The sequence below is a fragment of the Nannospalax galili genome, unplaced genomic scaffold, assembly GCF_000622305.1.
Source record: "Nannospalax galili isolate Female #2095 unplaced genomic scaffold, S.galili_v1.0 scaffold579, whole genome shotgun sequence".
Taxonomy (NCBI): domain Eukaryota; kingdom Metazoa; phylum Chordata; class Mammalia; order Rodentia; family Spalacidae; genus Nannospalax; species Nannospalax galili.
In genome coordinates this window covers 1,092,691-1,115,770 of record NW_008344599.1, presented here as the reverse complement: position 1 = coordinate 1,115,770, position 23,080 = coordinate 1,092,691, and the positions used below count along the sequence as shown (strand labels likewise).

Sequence of the window (23,080 nt, the reverse complement as noted above, 5' to 3'; positions counted from 1 at the left end):
TTTTTTTTTTAAGGTGGACTTAAATATGAGGATCCTTCCCCTTGGACTTTTTTTCTATCACAATTCCCAGACTGAGACCCATTCCCCAAGACTAAAGACAAACCTCCAGCTTTACAACTCATAAGATGAATTCAAAGTAGCAGAACAGACCCTGATGTCCTGGCCAACTGAGCTGTCTATCTTTGGAATTCACTCTCTTAGTGAGGCTTCTTTTTTTTTCTTTTTTTTTTTGATCTTTTTGAGACAGGGTCTCCCCGTAGCCCCAGCTGTCCTGGAACTCACTATGTAGACCAGGCTAGCCTTGAACTCACAGAGATCCACCTGCCTCTGCCTCACAAGTGCTGGGATTAAAGGCATGCGCCACCATGCCCAGCTCTTGGTGAGGCTTTTAAGGAGTACCTATTAAATGTAAGAGGCAGTGATGGGAAAGCAGCTGCCAAGGACTCCAATGTGTCTCTGCTCTTGCTACCCTCAGGACGCTTACTCCAGTAAGACAGGCGAATAAGCACAAATGGTTAATTAAAATTGTGCTAAGCTCTACAGAGGAAAATAACTGAAAACCACAAACAAGAATAACAAGGGAGCAAAATATAGCTGTCAAGAAGGCAACACAAAATGCCTCTCTGAGGAAGGGACATTTCAGCCGCATCCAGCAGGAAGAGTCAGAGAATTAGTAAAACAGAATGGGGAAGACTGGAAGCTGAGGTATCCGTAAATAAGGAGAGTCTTCCGGAAAGATCCTGACGTGTGTGGATGTCAAAAGGAAGGTCCCCATGGCCAGCGGGTAATGAGCAAGAAGAACCTTGGGAAGAGCCAGCTATAGAGGTCAGGTCAGGTGGGGTCTGGTAGGACATGGTAAGCTTTAAATTTTAATTATAAATGTAAAAAAGGCCACAGAAGAGCTTTATGTAAGGAAATGGCATGATCAGACTTGCATTTTAAAAAGACTTTGCTGGCTTTGAGTGAAGAAGTGGGGGGTGGGGGTGAAAGCTGGAAGATGAAGTGATCTAAGCAATCCTGGAAGAAAATGACTGCAGCCTGGAAAAGAAGATGGAGAGGTGACAGAAAGACAAGGATCTGTAACCAGGACACCACAGGCACATCTGTAACCAGGACACCACAGGCACATCTGTAACCAGGACACCACAGGCACATCTGTAACCAGGACACCACAGGCACATCTGTAACCAGGACACCACAGGCACATCTGTAACCAGGACACCACAGGCACATCTGTAACCAGGACACCACAGGCACATCTGTAACCAGGACACCACAGGCACATCTGTAACCAGGACACCACAGGCACATCTGTAACCAGGACACCACAGGCACATCTGTAACCAGGACACCACAGGCACATCTGTAACCAGGACATCACAGGCACATCTGTAACCAGGACACCACAGGCACATCTGTAACCAGGATACCACAGGCACATCTGTAACCAGACACCACAGGCACATCTGTAACCATGACACAACAGGCACATCTGTAACCAGACAGACAGGGGTGACATTCACCAACAGTGGTAACGCAGAGAGCCGAGCATGTTGTAGGATGAAGTCAAGAATTCATTCATTCTTAATTATCAGGGGACAGGATCTTATAAAAAAAAATAGGAGGTTTAAAATTATATTGGGTCGAATCAGATGAAAATTGTCATAGATATAGACAATATAGATAATTTCATGGAATTCAACCTCATAGTTTTGATGTAAATCAACTTGAGGAAGAAAAGCCCTCCTCTGCCCTGATTCTACTCCCTCCTAGGACAATGGCAATATGCCTATAATATTGCAGATTTGCCAGGGTCCTTGCACGTGAACTTCAGATAAGCGCACCTCCCAAAGCACCTTCAGCCCAAACTGATCTGAACCCATAGTTTCCTCTTTCCTCTAGCCTGGGTCCTACCTACGCATTTCCAGAAAGTGCCAGAACATTCGGAACCTGAAGTTGATAATGGTGGGGAGTGTTGAAACTGCCTCAGTAGCCATGCATAACTGTCCTTGACCCCAGCCCCTGTGATTCCAACCCACCCGACAGCCACCTCTGCAACATTTAGTTTCACGTGGAATGTCTGGATGGAGCTCCTGAGGCTCTCTGGGAGAAGCCTTTCAAAGCAATGACTGACTTGGTCAGGCATGGTCAGACACGGGGGGCAGTGCTTCACTCTCTACAAAGCAACTGGTTTGTTAGATGTGATTGTCCCTCAGAGGTGAGTCACACAAGCCAGGTCAGAAGCTCTGTGGCATCCTTTTGTGGAGAGGACATCAAGAGTTGCTGCCTTAGTTCAAGAGGTTAAGGAACGGAGAGCCCAACATGCCCCTGCAGGACATTTGGGAGGGTTCTGCTGAACAGAGACCAGTGTCTGCCTACAGGTGACTCACTGATGGCCTCAGAGCTGCATCAAGCTTAAAGTAGACATGCCTCTAGATGCTCAGTCACTCTGGGCTGGAGATGGCCTGGATACTTCCAAGGGCCATTGAGTTGCCTAAGGAAGGGAAGGCAGAGATTTAAGGGCATTCCAAGTCTGGGCCTTGGGGTAAAGGAGGATACTGTGGTCTGTTGTGCCTTATAACTTGACTCCGTGACCAGTTGATCATCAGTAGTACCCCCACTGAACATCCTACCCTCTCACCACACAGCCTCCTGTTGGAAGGACATACAAACATCCCCTTGCCAAGTTGTCACCTTGCCTCCAGGGCTCAGCACAGCCTCAATGTTGCCTTCAGAGCCAGCCTCATTTCTGGAGACTGGGTCAACTAGATTTCTGAACACTAAAAAGGAATTTCCTTGCACTGTTTGGATTGGAGAAGTCTGGGGAGGATGGAGAGAAAGTCAGAGTGCTGAAGGAATGAGGCTTCAGTGGACAGTTTGCAGCAGAAGAAATGAAGGGGCCCAGAATGGAGGATGAGGAACACAACTGCTGACGTACATACACGTACCCTCCCCAGTCCTAGTCCTAAGTGGCCTCAAGATGAAGATGACTGCCATCAGCAACCCCCACTCACACCTTCCATTCCAGAAAGATGGTGCTCTGACCTGTCCTTTCAATCTGACACAGTCATGTACTATCTCTTTATCCAGGCTTTTCCTCATAACTTCCAGCCTGGTATGTACCCCTTTACTCATCTTGCTTTCTAAGCAAGTGATCCAATGCCCAGCCCAGGGGTGTCCTACTTGCACAGGCCTTTCCTCAGTAATCTCATAGCATCAATTCTCCCAGCTCGCACTAAGCTGAATCAATGGCTATATGCATCATTCTTCACTTTTTCCAAATGAGCTTAGTGGTTTCCCTTAGGAGGCTGGCTGCTCCTGAAAGGATGAGGTCTAATATCCCAGTCCTGTCACACACTGAAAGTGTATCCCCAAAGCATGTTTGTTAATTAAGAGGTTAATGCAGGGAGCTGGGGCAGGCAAGTGGACGAGACATGGCAACTGTCACATGTTCTCTCCACTGAGGGAGTCAAGGGTCTCAGGTTACAAGATTCTACTGCTAGACCTCAGCCTCCAGCAGTCTGGACTCAGACAACCCTCAGAGAGTCTTTAGGAAGCTCACCATCCCTGAGAGGACTGGCTGTTCTTCATCACCTTCATCAGACAGAGGCTGGGGCCTGAGGGCTAACTCCTCCTGCTCCTTTGTCCTCTCCACCCCCCTCCCAGAAACAAGATTTATTGAGCTTTCACTATATGCCTGGCATTTCTGGTGTCTCTGTGTGTGTGTGTGTGTGTGTGTGTGTGTGTGTTTGTACATGATAGGGGCAGGCTCTTGTACCATACATGGCACATGTGTGAAAGTCAGAGAACAACTTTGTAGCATCTGTTCTCCCCTTCCACCTTTATGTGGGTTCTAAGGATCAAATTCAGGACCAAGCTTGTATGGCAAGGGCCTTTGCTACCTGAGCCATCTCACCAGCACATGCTTGGCACTTTTTAAGAGTTTATTAATGAATAAAACAGACAAAGACCCACCCGTGTCTTGTACCTCCTCCTTATGGAGGTGATAGCACAGGGGAAGAGGGGTGGATCGATTATCAGTATTTACAACAAATGAAATCATATGTTACACGAGGATAAGTGCTGCAAATTAAAGAAATGGGTGCAGATTAAAGATGACAAGTACAGGCAGATCACTGCAGCCAGGACAGACTTCACTGAGGACACAGTTGAGCAAAGATGGGAAGGAGGAGAGGACTTGCATTGGGCAATCTGGAAGAGCAGTATTCTGAGTAAAGAACAGCCAGGGCTGAAGCCTAAGGTGTTCCAGAAAGAGTCAGGAGCCAGTATGACTGGGGAGTCGGGTAGGGGTGTAAGTAATAACTCAAGTCACCAAGGGGAAGAGGTCTGCAGCCAGTGTAAGGATCTGACTTTGGGAAGCCATTTCAGGGGTATGAACAGAAGAATGATCTACCAGTCTGGCTGCTCTGTTGAGAATATGTTGGCGGTGAAAAGGAAGAAAGCAGGGCAGTCACCAAGGGCCCCACTGCTGTAACCCGGCAAGACATAGAGGGATTAGGAACTGTAAAGCAACAGGTGAGAAACAGGTTCTAAACCTGCTCTGAAGGCAGCTCCAGGACTTTGTGACAGCGGGGATATAGTAAGAGAAAGATGAGATAAAGATAGGAATCAAGGAACAGAGTTGGCATCAGCTGGAATGGGGAAGGCAGCAGGGTAGATTTAGGTATGGTTCAAGGCAGTCTTTGTGACATGCTAACTTTGAACGGTCTGTTCCATATCTAAGCAGAAAGCAAGTATGGAATTCAGGAGAGAAGTCTGGCCCTGGTACATAAATTTGGGTGTTGTTAGCATGCAGATCTCAGATGACTAGGTAGGGAGGTGGGGGACTCCATTGGGAAAGTATTGCTGACTCGTTTACTTCCCTTTTCAGACTGAATGCTCCATTCCTGGAAAGGCTAATGTTTGTTGAAAAGAAGGAATCAGATTACACCACAGGAACAATGTTATAACAGCAGGCTAGGCTTCTGACCAAGGATCTGTTGCTCAATTTTTTTTAATAGCAGGACTCACAGACAAGGTATTTCCTCAAGTCTTTCACAAGCCACGAATGAGAAGCCTGCATGCTGTACAGGGAAGAACTTTGACAGTCTGCTAGTCAGAGGGACAGGGGTGTCAGGATGTAGCTGGTAGGCATGGCTCCTTGCTCTGTCCTGGGGAGCCTGGCACTTCGGTGACACTCCTGCCCTACTCTTCTGGGCCAGCTTCTCTCAGGAAAAGTTAAGCTCCACAAGCATCTTCAAGAAGGGTCTAGAAGGACATTTGTGGCTTTTGCAACCCCATTTCCCTAAAGTAATCACAAAACATCAGCCACTGTCATTACTTAGTAGGGAGAAGAGTCACTAGCACAAACTATCCAGTACATTAATTTTTATCCATCAGCTCAGAGAGATTCTGAGATCCTAAGCTCAGCTGAGAAAGGAAACAAGGCCACCACCCTCAGGGAAAGCCTAGGCTGATAGAGATGGAGAATAACAGGACGCTCCCAAAACAGAAAAGGATAATTGAGTAAACACCCTTCTTGTCTAGAAGCAGGGAAGAAGTTGGGATGATGGGGCCTGTCTGCTTTCTGGGAGGGAAGACTGAAAAGGAGGGAGGGGAATTTACAGGCAAGAAAAACTACCTCGGCCAAGGGGCTGAGGCCTGGGGCTGGAGGAGGCATTATGAGCCTAAATTCTAGCCTTTGCTTAGGACCACGGGACTGTAGGAATCCTGGTAGAAGGGGGAGCAAAGCCCAGGGAATGCTGAGGAGCCTAGCAAGGGAAGAGAGCCCAGGCAGGTATATGGCCCAGCGGGGACCAAAGGAGCCCAGTTCCAAAACTGAGTTGATTTTCTAGGGGGAAAAAAAGAGCCACAAATCTATGCACACCTGTTGGGAAGGCCCCTCCTCAGCTTTGAAAAAGCTGAAGAACCCTCTCAGGAGGAATGGTCCATCTGGGAGCAGTTGTCATAGTCAGGGCTATAAAGGATACCCTAGGGGGCACTGGGCCAGAGGGCAGCAGCTGTGGGCCTCAGTGCCAGGAACTGAGGGCAGGTCAATGGGAAATGGCTCAGGAAGACACGCCCTGGTCCCAGGAGGTGCTGTAGGATTCTGGAAGCTTGTCCAGGCCTCTGTCAAGCCTGTGTTTCAGGTGCTTCCTGATATTATTAGTATCAGCATTACAAAGGAGATTGCTGTTAACATGAGTGTGCGCACATGGACTACAGGTCTCACAACAGTCTGCTTTTCCTCCTACTTCACTACTGGCTGCCTCCTGGACTCCTTGTTCCTTCCCCCAGGTGGCAAACTGTCTTTCTAAATTCAACTTCAAAGTGCCATTCTAATTGCCCCACCCGTTCCCTGTGGATCTCCCATCACCCTAGTCTCTGCCCCATCTCTGTTCGGTTAGATCCAGGCTTCCAGGCTTGCCCTCTTGTGGGAGATGAAGCTGCAGATTAGATGTGGAGGAATCACTCATTTTCCGAATCTCTACTGTGTAACAGTGTGTGTAATATGCATATCACATCAAATAATCATCTCGCTATTCCATTTCACAGATGAAGAATCTGAAGCTTCGAGAACTTACTCAAAACTACGGGCCTAGTTCTGTCTGACGCTAAAAACACAGGCTCCTTTTGCATATGTGAATATGAGTAGTTCACAAATGTTTCTTACAATTTTTCTTCATCCTTCTTTTCTTCAAAAGCCCACCTAGTACCTATCATCACCTCCCTCAGCCTCAATGAAATGAGTTCAGCAGTTTGTTCCCTGTCCTCTCTGCTCAATTCCTTGCCTTGGTCAGAAGATTCAGTCTTCTCCCTACTGTCCTATTCTCATCCCGCCTGTCCTTCTAGAAGGCATCCAAGAAGGTTGCTAAAGGCAGTGGCTACAGACGGCCAGTAGAAGGCCATCTTGTCCACTCCCTGCCAACAGGCACAGTGACCAAACTCAAAGTCTTCCAGATTTCATGAAACAAACACTGTCACCACCTCTCCTCCCCTTCAGCACATTCTCCCTAAGAACAAAGAACTGTCAATAAAGATTTATTGATATATAAAATCAGGCCATGGGCCAAATTTGACCCTCAAGCTATATTTGCCAACCTGTTATTTAGGTCATAAAGAGAATGTATATTACTTCTCAGAAAAAGCAAGAAATTTGTGACTTTCAATATTATATTTCTGAAAAAAACTAGTGACACTATGATATACTGTAATCCTTTCTTGTTTGACTTCTACTGTTTTACAAAAGGGAGGATGGTTATACAAAAATTAATTTTAAAGTACAAACAAGGAACTGAACAGAATCAGTTTAGTTTCCTTACACCAGGAATAAATGAAATGATTGCTCCAGATGAACAAAATAGATAAAGAGCAGGATTTCCTAGTCTTCCAGCAATTGAGGGGACCAAGCCAGGAGGAAGCTCTAGGAAGCTTTGGGGACGAGCTAAAGTTCTGGTCAATCTCCTGCCTCTAGGCAGGCCACAACCTAAGTCCACAGAGTCAGGTAGTGGAAGTCCCAAAATTCCTTTGCTTCTAGTAAGTGGGAAAACAAATCCACCCCCCACCCAAAATAGACCACAGTTTGACTAGGCCTAGAGCAAGGGTCAGCCTACGCGCTCATGGACAATCTTAGGCGATTTATGGGCTTCCACCCCACCCATGAGCTTGAGAATGGAAGCTTAAGATGACTAGAGAGTGCCTTGCAAAGGGCTGGGGAGGGGAGTCAGAGGAGTTGAGTCAGTGAGGACTCAGAAGCATTTCTAGCATGGACTTCTCAGCGTCAGGCACACTATAAAGCAAATTAATGAAAATCTTACAGATGCCAAAGTGGATTTCTAGTGACTATCAAAAAGTAAAGATGTAGGAGGGCGATTTTTCCCTGACCATAAGAACTAGAATTCGGCCCTGACAAGGCTGAGGAGAGGTACAAAAGGCGGAACAGGAAGAGGAATGGGGGCAAGTGCTCTTTGTGTCTCTCAAAAAACAGGCAGCAGTCAGGGCTGTCTTGAGATCTCCACTCTGAGGCAGCATTTGGGCCCAGCATTCCATTTGCCTGGTAGTATTGTTTAGATTAGTGGCCCCCAAAGTCCTGTGTGTTAAAAGCTTGGTTTCAGGCCCTGTCACTATTGCAAAGTGATGGATCCTTTGAGGGGTAAAGCTAGTGGAAGGAAGTTAAGTCATTTGGGGCATGCCCTTAAGAAGATATTAGGAACCCAGTCCCTCCTCCAGCCATTTCTTCTTGCCTTCTTCTACTGTCCTTTCACAGCCTTAGGCGCTGTTTTGTCAAAGGAAAGCCTAAAGGCAAAGGAGCCAAGCAACCATGAACTGAAAGCTCCCAAACTGTGAGTTAAAATAAACCTTTCCTCTCAAAATTCATTATCTCAGGAATTTTGTCACAGTGAATCAAAGCTGACTAACACACACAGTGACATGGCCCACCTAAATTTTACAAGCCAGCTAGTCAACAGCAGCCACTGTTTAAAAGCAAATCCTAGAAAATTACAATGAAGTAAATTGTATCAAAACAGGGGGCTAAGAGAAAATTCACCATTTCTTCATTATTTTACTGCAATTCTGTTTATTTACTTCTATTGCACCTGGATTATGGAAATCCTGCACAAGGGTGAGCCACTGAACATTTCTTCCAACCCCAGGTGGTTAACACCATGTTGGCAGCTTGAGCATTGAGCTGTGGGAGCATTTATGTCACAGAACTTAAGGAATGCTACAAATCAGAGCTTCCCTGACCCCTGGGCCAGTTTACTCCAAGGCACTGTTCAACATTTATCACTGTAAGAGCCATCCTCCAGCAGCAAGCCAGTTGCACGCAGAAAAAACAAGCAAAGAAGACCCGGTGTTCTTGCAGTGAAATCAATTGTTGGACCAGTAAGCTTCCGTCCCTCCTGGCCCTGAAAGAAGGAGTCCAGGCCAGCTGCCATCTCAGTTTTCTCTTAAGAACTTCACTGGACTTCCCAGCTGACTCACCCTAACAGGAAGTTGTCTCTCTTGCTGTTTTTTAATGGGCTTTTCTTACCGGAGCCTCACTCTTGCCACCACTCAAATGAAAGCTGGGTCTAAGCACACCTTCCTGGCTCCCAAGACTGGGAAGATGATGTCACTCAACACAACCTGTAAGCCAGATGACTCCCTCAACGCCTCACTACATGGCAGGAGGCTGGGGTGGAGGCTCCTCAGACCAGGAGCACCTTCACCATGTCAACCTCATCAGTCACCTGCCTCAGGGCAGGAAGTGTGCCAGGCACAGTGCCCTGCTGAAGAGCCAATGCTATCTGTGAATAAGTCATCTGAAAGGAGCTCACAAACATGACCAAATAAATGCAAGGACAGATAGTTCCTGAAGTTTTCTACTTCCTCCTTGCTTAACTCCCTTCCTTCTCTATCCCTGTGCAGCCCCCTCCCACCCCCAATTCCCAGGTAAGAGGTCTCTGGTTCCCTTGTCCCCATTCTGTCAAGGCAGAGTGGACAATGCCACCACCCATTGGCAAATCCCAAGCCATTTAGTACCAAGTAGGGTACTTGGCCTTATGCGTAATCACTTTATGCTGCCCTAAGGCAGGAGCATGAAGAATTAAGAAGACCAGCTTCCCCTCTAGAAAAGAGAAGCAAAGTAAAAGAGTCTAGGCTCTCCACAAGCAGGTGGCTGGGGAGAGGCAGGCTTAGAACTGGGTAGGCTTAAAGTGCTATTCATTTCTGAAGACTCCCTAACCACTTAACACCAGACAGGTGTCCTATGCAGACTACAACCACTTGCTCCACTAGGGGCAGCTGAATTGAAATGTGAGGCACTGGGCTCCTTGAAAGTAGATCTTGGACTAAGGAACAAAAAGTTCATTCATTCAAAAGAAGAAATACTCTATGAAATCTTGACAGAAGTTTGCTCTTTGGAAGGCACTGAGCTGCCCTAGAGGTAGGCAAGAAGAGGTTGGGAAAGCTTTCATCAGGAATGTTATAGAAGGAATTCAGGTATCAAAGAAACAGCTTGATGTCCTGAAGTCAAATATCGCTAGATCAAATCCTGAATTATCTTTGTTGCCTTGGTTGAAATACCTAATCCCCCTGAACTTCAATTGCTTCATCTGTATAATGGAAACAATGCACTGCCTCACAAAATCAAAGTTAAGAAGTAAGTAAAACAAAATATTTTGGAGCACCAGACACTTAGTGGGTGCCTGATAAACTTAATTTCCTTCCCATCACAGGGAAGACAGCCTGGGCTAGACAGCCTGGCCATCTTTCTATCCTACAGGGTCTGAGTGAGTCTAAATGTTCGTGGCTGTTGGAAGGAAGATGTACACCTGGGAGGGGTTGAGAAGTCCAGATTAGGTAGATGGTGGACTGAGAAAAGATGCTGAGAATGGCCAGGAAAGAGACATCATCTCTGACCACCGCCACCTCTCCTCTTCCAGAGCGAAAAAGGAAAAGTAGGCTTTGAACCTCTAAAGTCTGTTCAGAAGGGGCTCAGTTTCCCCACCTGTCTGGTGGAGCAGTAGAATTAGATGTCCCCTTCTATCTCTGATTTCCTCTCTAAGAAGGGGACACAGAAGATTCAGGTATGGGGCGGAGTCCTCGCCCCATGCCCAGCCCTCCGTGGAACACTAGACAGCCACCTCGGTCTCGTCTTAAAGCTTCTTTATTGCGCTAACACTGTTGCCTCGGAGCTCAGATCTCACACACAGTACAGTTCAGGCCAGACCCGCACCCAGCTCGGGGCCCTCTGCCTTGGCTGGGGACACCCAGCTTGTACCTCTGAGGTTGCGGGATGCCGGCTGCTTCCTCCTCCCACCCTCTCTCTCCCTGGCAAGGCCCCCGGGGGTCCAGGAGAGCTCTGGACTGCCTTCCTAGGTCCTCGGTCCCCTCCCACTTTAGCGTAGCTGGCTCTGCCTCCCTACACAAGTCTGAGGGAAATTCCCCTGCACTCCCAGCCGCCTGGCGGCCGAATGAGAGCGAGGTCTGCGCCCGCCCCAACTTGTCCCCAGCTGCGGGCAGAGAGCTCCTTCCCGCCTCCCAGCCGGGGCGCAGCCCGGCGCGCGCTCACACTAAAAGGCCGTCCTTGCACGACTGCTGCTCGACCTGGGCGCAGTCGGCACAGTCGGCCGGCTCCGCGCTCTTGACCTTCACGTAGACCGGGGAGGGGCCCGCTTCGCAGGCAGAGGTGGTGCGGGGCACTAGGGCCACGTCCTCGGGGCCGCCGCAGGGCGGGGGCGCGTACTTGCGGCGCAGGGAGCGGCTGACGTTCTGCGTCGGGTACCCCAGGAGGTGGGTGACGCGGCTGCCGCGCCCGCTGGCCTTGCACCCGGGCGCCTCGGCGTCCACTCTGGAAAACAACAGGCGGGCGCGTGAGCGGGCTCCTCCACGGCGCGGCGTTGGCACGGCCTGGGCAGAGCTGGGGGCTCTTGGCAACCTCTCATCTCCCTCGCCTCCCTCCTCCTGCCCCTCACCTCTCTCCTCTCTCCTCTCTCTAAGCCTCAACCTACTCTGTCCCCTCGGCACCTTCCTAGGCTGGAGACCTTGCAGCCTCCATTCCCATCCTGCAAACCCTGCACCTTCCTAGACTGGAGACCTCACAGTCCCCATCCCCATCCTGCAAACCCTGCACCTTCTTAGACTGGAGACCTCACAGTCCCCATCCCCATCTTGCAGATCCTGCATCTTCCTAGGCTGGAGGCCCTGCAGCGATCCCAGAGCCACCATTCCCATCCTGCAGACCCTGCACCTTTCCAGGCTGGAAACCCTGCAGCCTCCATCCCCATCCTGCAGACCCGGCCTGTCCCCACAGGTCCCAATAGCTCACAGCGGACAGCCCCAGCCAGGCGCCCTGCATCCCTTTCTGGTGTTTTCCGGAACCACTAGCTGGAAGGGGCCTTCGTGATCCCGGAGCTGCGGTCCCTGGTCCCTGTCTTTTCCTTGACTAACCTTCACCTTGCAGTCTGGGAGGCTGTCCTCACCTCCTGCCCCTCGGTCTTTCCCTCCTTCGGCCCCAGGGCGTTGCAATCATTAACACTGCTAGTCTTGTTCTATTTTTATTTCTAGTTTGCTTCTAATATAAGTTATTCGCACTATTGGTATTTTAACTCTTCTTAAATAGGCATGTTGAGGTTCTTACCGGCGCAATACAAGGGAAAGGAGGGAAAAAATAAAACATAGACCCTGCCCTCCAGGAGCTTACAGTCTAGGCCAGACAGAGAAGTGCATAGACCGGAAGGAAAGGGAGGGCAGGGAGCAGAGGTGAAGACTGGGAGCGGGAAGGGGAAGAGACAGAAAAGCCATGCGGCGGGTGACAGGTCGACATGCTGAGGTCCCAGCACTCCGTGGCGATGGCGGGCAGGTTTGGGGTGGGGTTCCCAGCCGGCCGGTGGCAGGCAGGGGTGAAGAGGGCAGGGCGCCGGTCCCCTGCCGTGCAGCAGCATGCAGCATGCATCAGGTTTTACCTGATCTCACTAGCCAAGTCGCCGCCACAGGCCCCTCCGCCGACCCCGCCGCCGACCCCGCCGCCGTAGCCGAAGGCACCACGGGCGCCGCCAGCCCCGTTGCCTCCGCAGCAGCAGCAGATGAGCCCCCAGATGCCTACTGCCAGGCAGGCCAGCATGAGCAAAGAGCCCAGCACTGAGCCGACGATCATGCCTACACGCTGAGAGTCTGTGGAGAGAAATGGAGGTGGTCAGATTTCTGACAGCCTGGTAGGTGGGGGGCTCTGTGGGAAAGTACCCAGGAAGTCCCTGGGCCCTGGGCAGCCGTGAGGAAGATATGGCAAGGTGTAAGTTAACCATATCAGCAGAAGGCTTCCAGCAGCCCTAGATTGACAGCAGTGGCCAGACGGGCAACTGAGGCTCCAAAATAGAGCCCAGGTGCTTATAGTCCAACCCTTGCATGCCAGGGGCCCTGCAGGGCAGCTATACCTACCTGAGACCTTCACCTCCACCACACAGACGCTGTAGCCCACATGGTTAGCCACTGTGCACTGATACAGCCCATCATCTTCTGCAGAGATACTCTTCAACACCAGGTCCCCATTGTTCACGCCTGTAATTGGAGGAGCATCATAGGACTATAGCCAACAGACAAGCCTGGTCTCTGAAAATTCCCACCCAGCCTCAGCCCCTGGGGCATGGAGGATGGGATGCCACTTTGAAAGCAAGGAAGGTCTTATTGCCAGTTTGTGCAAGTCTGAGATGAAAAGACAGGGAAGGACCCCTCTCTCAGCAACAAGACAGTCATTAAATTCTCTGTGACTTTGGGGATAAAAACAGCTCAACTACTCACTTGGACAGTGAGGGCAGGATCAGACCACAGGAACTCTATGGTACCATCTAGCTCTGTTATTCTTTGATCATGGATATTATTCAACTCCTCTAAGTGCTAGAAGCCTCACACCTCATCCCATCTAATCCTCACATGCCAGTGAAAGATAGTTATTAGTCAGTGTTCCTTTTTCATCTGGACCAGAGGTGTTAAGCCACTTCCTTGAGGTTTACTACCAGTCAATGTCCCAGCCAAGATTCAAGCCCAGCTCTACCTCAGATCCATGTTCTTTCCAAATTGACCATGTTGCTTTGGACTGACATTCCACTTAAACCTTCTGTTCTTCCCTCAATAGCAACTGCTGGAGTGGACCCAGAATAGCTGTCTGGTTCCAGGTTTGACTCGATGCCATTACTAAGCCAAGGAAGTCCCCATAGGCCCCTAGCCCCTTTATCCTCTCCTCAGCTTCACTCTCCTTTGACTGGGGTTTCCTCACCTTGATTGATGGAGCTGTGGAAAGACTCTTGATAGGAGAGCTCAGAGTGGAAGCTGTGCTGGGAGTGGTAGGACCCGGCTCGGTAGGGGTGACTGTGCCCACTGATCTTGGCCCACTTGTAGGAGAGGGGCTGGGAGCCTCCATTGGCAAAGCACTTCAGTACCACATCATTGCCCTTTGTCATATGGCCTTCAGTCCAGCACATAGGTACTGCAGGACGTGCTGCAACAAAGTAAGCAAATATGAGCCAGGAATCAGCCAAGAGGCGGAGCCAGCCTCAGGCTCACAGTAGCCAAGCTGCCCTTGGCTCTGAAGCCTGGACAAAGGAGCCCAGAGGAATCTATCTGGTCATACCTTGGACAGTGACAATAACCTTCCTGGTGGCCATGGTGGTTTTCTTCACCCTGCACTCGTAGGTGGCTGTGTCAGACACCTGCAGGTTCATGAGGTTGATGGAGGCATCATACTGGCTGGGGTCTGAGGCTGCAAATCGAACTCTCTGCTGCAGATGGGGAAGGTTGCCATGACTGATCCTTTTGTCTTGGTAACTAAGGAACTGTGAAGAAGGAAGAAGGGAAGCAGGTGCTGAGACAAGCTGAGTCAAGTAGGGTCATGTAAGTTGGCTGGGAAATTCACTGAACTTCTCTAAGACTCAGTTTTCTCAGCCCCCAAAATGGGAATGATATGCCTGGCCCACTGACCTCATAGAATGGGTGAGAGTAGATGAGATTAGGCACTCTGGAAAAATATAAGATCAGACTGCTGACTTCCAAAGTCAGAGGTCAAGAGTCACACCTCATCTCCCCCTTGCAATGGGGTAAGAGAAGGCGGAATGACTGGCTGGCTTCATTCCCAGTTGGACATCTCTTGCCCCTTTCCCTGAGAGATTTTGGAGGAAGCTCAAGGTCTCTGTTTCCTTATTTGCCCCCTTCTCCCTCATGATGTTGGCTTCCCAACAAGTTGTCATCATAATGTAACTTGATATTAAAAGAACCCTGTGCTCAGCACTTACCACATTCTCCCTATGTGAGGGTTCTGAGTTGACCTGCATCCATTCGATGTCCAGCCCATTGGGACCATAATCCTCAGGGTCCAAAATATATGGGCAGCCTAGCCTCACATTGTCACCTTCCGCCAGATACATGACCTCCTGGCCGTCCCCATTGATCCTCACAGCAGACAGCAGTGCTAGTGAAGTGTGGGAAGAAGGGAACAGAGTAGTCAGGTTCAGCCTCCCTATCCACTATTCTGTCAGGTGCCAAGCAGGGCTCAGTGAGGCTCCCATAGAGATGAGGGGCTGCTCATGTGTTGTTTGTGTATGTGTGTGTGAACTTGCATACGTATGCCTGTACATACTTAACATTGCTTGTTTCTTCATATGATGGTATCAGGGCATCCTTGTGAACTTTTGTATATATTCTAAAATTGAACACTATTTACACATAGCTGTTGTGTTATGCTTATATATACACACATGATCGTGTGTTTTCATGTATGAATATATATATACACAAATGTGCATGGTACACTTATGAGTATTAATAGATGAAAAGATATTAATGCACATGACCATGTAAGATATCTGCCAATATATTTACTTGATAATGTGGTTGTGTGTATGTGTGTGTCTGTGTGTGTGTGTGTCTGTGTGTCTGTGTGTGTAGATCCTAGAGTTGTTAAATGTTCTGTTGGAAGAAACAGACTGTTAAAATCCACCTGTATGAGCTGTATCTGTACACCATCTGGGCCAAGTGAAGTACTCCATCCAGAAGCAAGAGAGTGGATACAGTGACTCCTGGGGAGATTGGGTATATCTGTGTATGTTGGGGTGTGTGGATATGTATGTGTGTGTGTGTGTGTGTGTGTGTGTGTGTGTGGATGTGTGTGTGCGATAATGCGGAGTGGATACAGTGACTCCTGGGGAGATTGGGTATATCTGTGTATGTTGGGGTGTGTGGATATGTATGTGTGTGTGTGTGTGTGTGTGTGTGTGTGGATGTGTGTGTGTGATAATGCATACTGACTATATAAGTTCTAAGTGATAGTATGTGCCCTTGCATGACAATAAGCAGCATGCCCTAGAGCCAGGCTATGTTCAGGAGTGAGTGGCAATGCCTGCCTGGGACTATGGCAGCTTATATTTGTAGAATGAGCCTTGAATGGCAATGTGTGCCATTGTAGACTGTGTGTCCTTCTCCCTGTATGATTGTATGGCTCAGATATCACTGCTCCCACTTGCTTGCCTCCCATTAGGGCCCCTCCTGCCACTGAGTCAGGATCAGGAAGCTCAGGACTGCGCTCCTTTTCCTCCCTACCCTGAAGCCTCAGGTAAGCACTGGCCCTAACCGGTTAGACCTAGAGAAGAATAAGGGGGGAGTGAACCCAGGGCTCCACCCTAGACACTCAGCTCCCTAACTCCCTCTGCAACACTCCCTCTACAAGGCCCTCTACAAGCTTCTCTATCTGTGGTCTTTTTGAGTTAATATGCTCTTTGGGGTCCCAACCCCAAGTCTCAGCAATCATGCTGTTCCATCTTCCTCCAGTTCAGGACCACTTGAAGCTTAAAGAGTCTCTCTCTCTCTCTCTCTCTCTCTCTCTCTCTCTCTCTCAATTCACACTGTCATAGGCAAAACAAATGGACACAGAGTCACGCTCTTTCAAGCCCTCAAATGTAAATATATGCTCATGCAGTCCCTCTTTTCTTACACACACAAGAGACTGTCAGAACAGAGTAACATTAATCTAAGACACGCCCACTTCACGCTTCTGTGGTTTCCTGCGCGGCCATTCAAGACCAGACATATCTGCAGAAACCCTCAGTGCCAAATGTAGCCTAGCTCTAGAGAGGTCAGTAAGGGCCCTTTCTTTTCCCCAATATCTCAGGAATCACTGAACCCACCACTCAGAAGCCTGGCTAGCCCACCAGCTATTCCCTAATCTGCTAGACTCCAGGGTGGCCCAGAGCAGCCAGGCTGGCTGTTGGCGCTGTAACGGTACCCAGGGATGCCTCCTGCAGCCCTAGGCCAAGAGAATACCAGCACATTCCTGAGATAAGGATCCTGATGCCATCTGCCAGATCCTGGGGCGGCAAGAGACAAGCCAGGGATGAGCCAGAACTCCACTGAGAGCAGAGACTCCACCCTAGAGAGACGCCACTAGAAGCAGCTCACAACAGGGAGAATTCTCTTCCCACACCATGGAGGCAGAGGGTAGATATTCAGGGAAAGGGGCTTGGGGAGGACAGACAGGCTGGAAGAGGATGCCTCCACCCTGCACCAGGCTGTCTTTCTTCAACTGTCCCAGGCCAAGGAGCCTCACCCCAGCTCCTCAATCTCCTTAGAAGCTTTCTCAGCCTCCTCCCAAGAGTTCTACCTTTTTTGTACCTCCTCCCACCCCTTAGGAAGTTGTTCCTGGCATCTCACCCTGGTTTCTCTTGCTGTGGCACTGGGGAAGGACTTCCAGGGAATGTAAAAGAAGAGGGAAGCTGTGTAGAAGGAAGAAAGTCAGGGTGGAAAAGAGTGATAGGTGAGGAGACTTGGGGAAAGAGGGACACTGGGGAGTTAGGAAGCTGTCCAAGGCACGAGTGATTGTCCCTCACAAAATCGTCAGGGCTGGCCATCCTCTGTGGGGAGTGTCACCTTAGTAAGCATCTATTCTTAGCTGAGAAATTCATTCTGAATTTTCAGGTTGCTTCCAAGCTAGAAGGTGAAAGAAGGGAACAGAGGAGAGAAGAGGCAGCTCAGAGCGCATCGGTGCAGGAATCCACACAGCAAGCATCCAGCTCAAACTGCAGCAGATGCACTGAGTACATGGAGATACCCCAGTTCCCCTAGTAATCAGGGCTTCCTGAGTGTACTCTGCCACATCGGCCCACAGCAGACACAGGGTGCTGCAGGAATCTTGCCAGAAATGCAAGCAGTCACACATGTGCATACACACAGGTGCACATATGCACATACACAAAGAGGCTGAAATGGCCTACTTCTGAGTCTCCTTCTCACTCATCATCCTTCATCTAGACCCCAAGAGGAGCTCCAAGCTCTTTTCAGCAATACCCAACAGAATAAAATGGCCCTTGCTGGGACTTGCCCAATCCTGGGCAGGCAGCCACAGTATCCAAACCTGAGCCCTGCCCTCCAGGAGTGCCCTGGAGAGATGAAGGGGCTCTGAGAGTTTACCATTCATCCTGTCCACACCCTCTCCAAGCTCATCGGAGAGGAGTCATGACCTATGGACTCACAGCACAGAAGGCCCACAGCAGAGGTCCCAGGCCTGGTTTCTCACTGCCCATGATAGAAGCAACTCTTCAGACTGAGCCCTTTCAAAGTAAATGGCCTCATGCTCTGGCTTGGGTGAGACAGCCCTCACACGGGGAACAGCACACAGATGTCTGACAGAAACTGATCCTTCCCAGGCTCCTCCTCAGCCCCCACCCAGAGCCGCTGCTCACCTGACTTTTACCCCACCTGAAGCTTCCACAAGTAACTCTGTACCTCCAAGCGAACCCTATCTCCTGCTTCCAGCATGGGCATAGCACAAATAACACCTGCACACATGTACAAGCCCCTCAGGCTGTCAGACACCATGAAGATCTACTCTGAGTCCTCTGCACACAGGCACTGTCTCAAGCCTTCATGCACAGGCTCTCTGGAAGAGATATCCTTCTGACAGCATCCAAATCATTGTCTGCAAGTTGAGAGTAGACAGGCCCTGCCAGGACCTCTCACACCATCTTTGAGGCTCCTCTGTGAACCCTCACTGCCCTTTTTCCTGACCATCTAGCTTAATATTGGGCTATCTGCCCCTGCCCAGCCCCATACCTGGGCTCAGGCACACGAGTAGAAGGTGGAATGCTCCTCGAACTCCCATTTCTCTAGACTTGGTCTTTCCTCCGCCTGAGCTGGGCTCCTGTGGGCCGGTGGAGGTGGTGGTGGTGGTGGTGGTGGTGGTGGTGGTGGTGGTGATGGTGGGTGGAAGGGGCAGGTGGAGGGAGGGGGAGCGGAGGGCCCAGACACTGCCCGGGGTGGCAGGAAGGTGCAATGAGTGCCAGGCTAGGGAGCAGCCAGAGTTATTTCTATGGGAGGGAGGGGGCCTGGTCCCCGCCTTGGGGAGGAGCCCGAGTAGCCCTAATTAGCAGGGTGACAGGATGGCCTACCCAGGCATTACCCAGCCCTCACCCAAGCTCTTCCCTGTCCTGAGAGTGGCGCAGGGCAACCAGCGGGACTTGTAATTAGGCACCTGTTAAACCTCCACTTCCTCCTGGCTACATCCTGGGGTGACAACAGTAGCCCCATTTTCAGCGTCCACAGAGCTCCCCTCACCACTCATTTGTTGCTCCTTCCCTGGGGGAGGTGGAAAAGGGGAAGGAGAAGCCAGGTTTGGAGAGGTACGGTGGCCAGGCTGTGAAGAGTTAACACTGACCAAGGACATCCTGGGGTCCAGCACACCCTCATATTGTAAACCCAGGCTTCCAGGCCCCAACCCCTCCAAGCATGCCCTGACCTCAAAGGGGAAGCCCTCCAGATTCTATCTATAAGATGGTGCACCAGAAAAGGGCCCCTTCTCCTAAGGCCAGGCACACGAAAGGAATGTAGGAATGTAGCTTTCCTCTGGCCATTCAAAGGGAATGGGGCCTCTGGGGCTGAAAGGGGGGCGGCGTATACAAGAACAGGGTTTTCCTCCGCCACTGTGTCCCCACCCTTGCTGTCATCCTCAGGTTCTAGGACCCCTAAGAGCAGGAGGTGCTATGAGGATCCAGACCACTACCTCTCACACAAATCTAAATCAGTTCGCTGAGGCCTGAAGAAGTGGGGTCAGGAATGGGGAGGGAGTAAGGGACTGTCCGGGGCAAGGAAATTTCCAGGGTGAGCAGGGCAGGGGGACATGTACACCCCTCATAGGTAGGCAGATGGGAGAGAGGGCTGAGCCCCTCTGTGTGCTTTCTTCAGAGATTTCTTGGTAGCCCAGCCAAGCCTGAAAGGATTAATGCAGGCCCATTAACAGGGGTCATTATCCCCTTAAGACCAAGGACCCTCATAGTCTGGACTGTCCACTGGGCAACCAATATCATCAGGGTCACTACACCAAGACTGTTCTGGACAGGTTGAAGTTGGGGTGGGAGGGTCTTAGCTGGCAGAAAGAGAAAGGGGAAGGCCAGCCTTGGTTGGTTGGTCCAGGAGGTACAGAACAGTCCTGGAACCTTCCCTGGACTCCAGAGCTGCCCCGTGAGGGGCCTTGTTCAACAACTTCAGTCCCTCAATGAAGCCCAGGACCTTCTTCATTCCTGACCTGGGGCTTAGGAAGGGCAGACAGGGAAGAGTCTTGGGGAGAGTTAGGGGTTCAGGAATGCTGCCAGGACCCACCCTCTGGGAAGAATAAGAACAATAAGGAAGCACAAGGACTCCACATGACTCTTGTGTCCCAAACCCCTCTACCCAAACTGCCAACAATAACATACTCTGGGGCCCACCAGATGTACACAGAGGATTTCCTTATTTTCTTATTTATTTTGAGATTTATGGGATTGTCCCGAGCCTTCTGGAAAACAGGGGTCATTGTCCTCATTTTACAGATGAGAAAACAGAAGCCTAGAGAAACATGGATTCATTCAGTTGCTGCTACTGGGTAATAGACAAGTATCCTGACTGGAGTGGTCCAAAAAAGGACTTGGTAACCAGGTGGGCTACTAGACATCAGAAGAAAGTGTGGAAGGTCACTGGTGAGTGGAGGCGGGACCAGGAAGAGGGAGACTGAATGGAAAGGAGTAGAGCTATAGATCCTCTAAACTGAGATGTAAAGCAAGGGTTCACTGCTGTGAAGGCTGCCTCTGGCGTTAAATTCGAGGTTAGTTGAAATTACGAATGAGCTTGAGGTCAGACTTGATGGGATTAAAGTTAAGGTCAATATTAGGGTTAGAATTATAGCTAGAAGTGCAGCTAGAAGTTAGTTGTAGCTGGGCTTTGTGCTATGATAGAAATGGGTTTATAGCGTCATTTGCAGATTTGCTTAGGAACACAGGTTGAGCTAAATCAAAGGCTGGGTTGAGACTGATTTAGGATTAGTTACAAATGAGTTTCAATTGAGTTTGGGATTTGAGTTAGAACAAGCTATCGTTGAGGTAAAAAATAATGGGTTAAGAATATACGATCAAGGGGATTCATGGTAATCAAAAGTGAGATTTTGTGATATAGAAAGATATCAGCTTCCATCTGCTAAATCCTGGTTTGGCTCAACTCTGGAAGAGTACTAGTCGTAATATTGATCAGGAGCCCAAGAAGTAAGGGAAGAATCCAAATGTGCATGAGCCCACTGGGTGGAGGTGGAGCAGCTTAATCCCATAACAAATGTAACCTCTGAAGTCCTGCTCCACCACCTGCTCACAGCCTGAGGAAGCTCCCAGATGCAAGAAGCTATGAGTAACAGTGGGGCCCTGGCAGCAAATCCAACCAAAAGATGAATCCCATCAGAGGGATTTACTAGGCAAGGGGTCTGGTTGTGAAGTCTACAAGATAGGAGTTGAGGAAGGCTGACAACCTAGGAAAACAGCAGCTTTTGAGGCGATCATACAGGGTTTCTCAAAGCTTGAAAAGGCAGAACATCATCTTTGGTCCCCTTGACCTACTGAGGGCTAATTGTCACCTCATTGCAATTTGGAGCCTATAAAAGAAGTTGTCAGCCTTTCTGCCCCATGCTTTGAGCCCTGCAGGTGTTTGGGGGAGAGGTGATGGGAGGAGGAAACCAGGCATAGGTCCAGCCTACTGTTTCCACCCTCTGACCTACAGCCCAGTAGCTCTCTGGGCCTCATCCTCAGCAGAGGAAGAAGGCCCCACTCCAGAGAGGCACTCTGTTCCAACTCCTTCCCTGTCTGTTCCCTATCTGTCTCTGCCCCCAACCTCCCATTTCCCCACCCATTTCCTTTTCAGATCCCGTAAAGACTCGGGCTGATCTCAGAGAGTACTAGACTTCCCTCAGTGCCAAGAGAGAAGGGATAGATTAAGGAAAATCATGACTAGCTAAAGGGCAGAGACAGAAACACACACAGCATGCATATGGCTCATCAAATGTTTAAAGGGAAGCAGAGGATCCGAGCTATGATTTAGAACCCAATCATTAGACAAATTTCTAAAAGGCCCTTTGCTTTTTCCTGAAAAAACCATAGCTTTCCAGGAGATAATAGCCCTTTCTTTTGTGCATTTTCCATGGGAGAAGGATAGTTCAGATAGTACTTGATTGTAGTCTAAGAAAGAAACAAAAAGTCAAAAACAGAGGCTTAAAAAAGAATAAACAGAAAGAGAGAGCAAGGAAAGAAACAGACAGGATTCACAGAAGCCCAGAGCCACTTCTGAGATGTGGTACCACCCCACCCCAGATCCTTTTAGAGACAAGCAGTTTACTCTTCCTCCAAATCCACCTTCTCAGCAATTCCACGTAAACCCCCAGCCCTTCTCTCCCTGCCCAGGCTCCCAGCTAACCTGCCTTGGCTCAGGACTGCAACTTGACCCCCTTGAAACTTTCCTGACTCCTGGCCAGTCTCTCATCTCCCTCTTCCATGTTCCCACACAGACCCAGAGCTCACCCCAGAACATCTAGGGAAGGGTTATACCACAGAGGAAAATCTCCGAAGAGAAACTGGAAACAGGAGTTAGGAGCCACCACAGAGACAACGTCATGTACATCTCAGAGGAAGATGGTCACAGACATGCTGGACTCTGGATTCTGAGAAGCTCTGGATTCAGTATGTGAAATCCTGATGACAAAGCTGAGGAAGATTTGAGAGACCTTGGAGATAAAAGGTATCCTTATGGAGATCAACCATACACTGTGCAACCTTCACTCCCTCAAACCATAATTGGCATGACTTCACTCTAGAAATGGGGAAAGAGTGAAGGAGACTCAGCCCCTCTCCTTCCAGCACCTCTCTGATGGCAAGCAAAGACAAGGGAAGGGACACCTAGTCCGTGGTATACGTTGTGCATTTAATATTCACAAGGCCCCACCTGGTGGAAATGATGTTTAGACAGAGATTGAAAAGGTAACTAATAGTGTGCCAGAGAGAAAACTGGGGGAGCCCAGAGGTCACCAGAGAAATGTCTGTGTGTGGCAAATAAGCCAGGGCCTTGCCGGACATATGTGAGAAGAATGAAACACCAAGTGACAGCTGGTGATTATTTTTGGACTGAGGGGGTAAAATCCTTGAGAACTAAACCTCTTGAGACCTTCTGCCCAAACCCCCAGAGCACCTCCCTGGGATCAGAGCCAAGTCCTCAAACTCAGATAGATTTGAGAACTCAAACTGATCAGCCTGGACCATGTGTATGTAGACAG

At 49.6% G+C, this 23,080-nt stretch overlaps 1 protein-coding gene and 1 long non-coding RNA gene across 2 annotated transcripts in view; one reads left to right on the top strand and one right to left on the bottom strand.

The window, feature by feature from the left end:
* Vsig8 (V-set and immunoglobulin domain containing 8) overlaps nt 1-18,647 on the bottom strand; it is a 147,998-nt gene extending 129,351 nt beyond the window's left edge. Inside the window, exons 1-7 of the mRNA XM_017800065.2 lie at nt 18,577-18,647; nt 14,769-14,944; nt 14,111-14,312; nt 13,757-13,978; nt 12,922-13,041; nt 12,450-12,657; nt 11,057-11,335 (exon numbers count right to left, since the gene is read on the bottom strand). Of these exons, the coding sequence (XP_017655554.2) occupies nt 11,057-11,335; nt 12,450-12,657; nt 12,922-13,041; nt 13,757-13,978; nt 14,111-14,312; nt 14,769-14,944; nt 18,577-18,625 (1,256 nt within the window). The 5' untranslated portion in view covers nt 18,626-18,647. The remainder of the gene's footprint in view (nt 1-11,056; nt 11,336-12,449; nt 12,658-12,921; nt 13,042-13,756; nt 13,979-14,110; nt 14,313-14,768; nt 14,945-18,576) is intronic.
* On the top strand, nt 15,715-23,080 carry LOC115071664. Its single transcript, XR_003850771.1, has 4 exons — nt 15,715-16,084; nt 17,443-17,561; nt 20,328-20,433; nt 22,319-23,080. It is a non-coding gene; the product is annotated as an uncharacterized LOC115071664 (long non-coding RNA).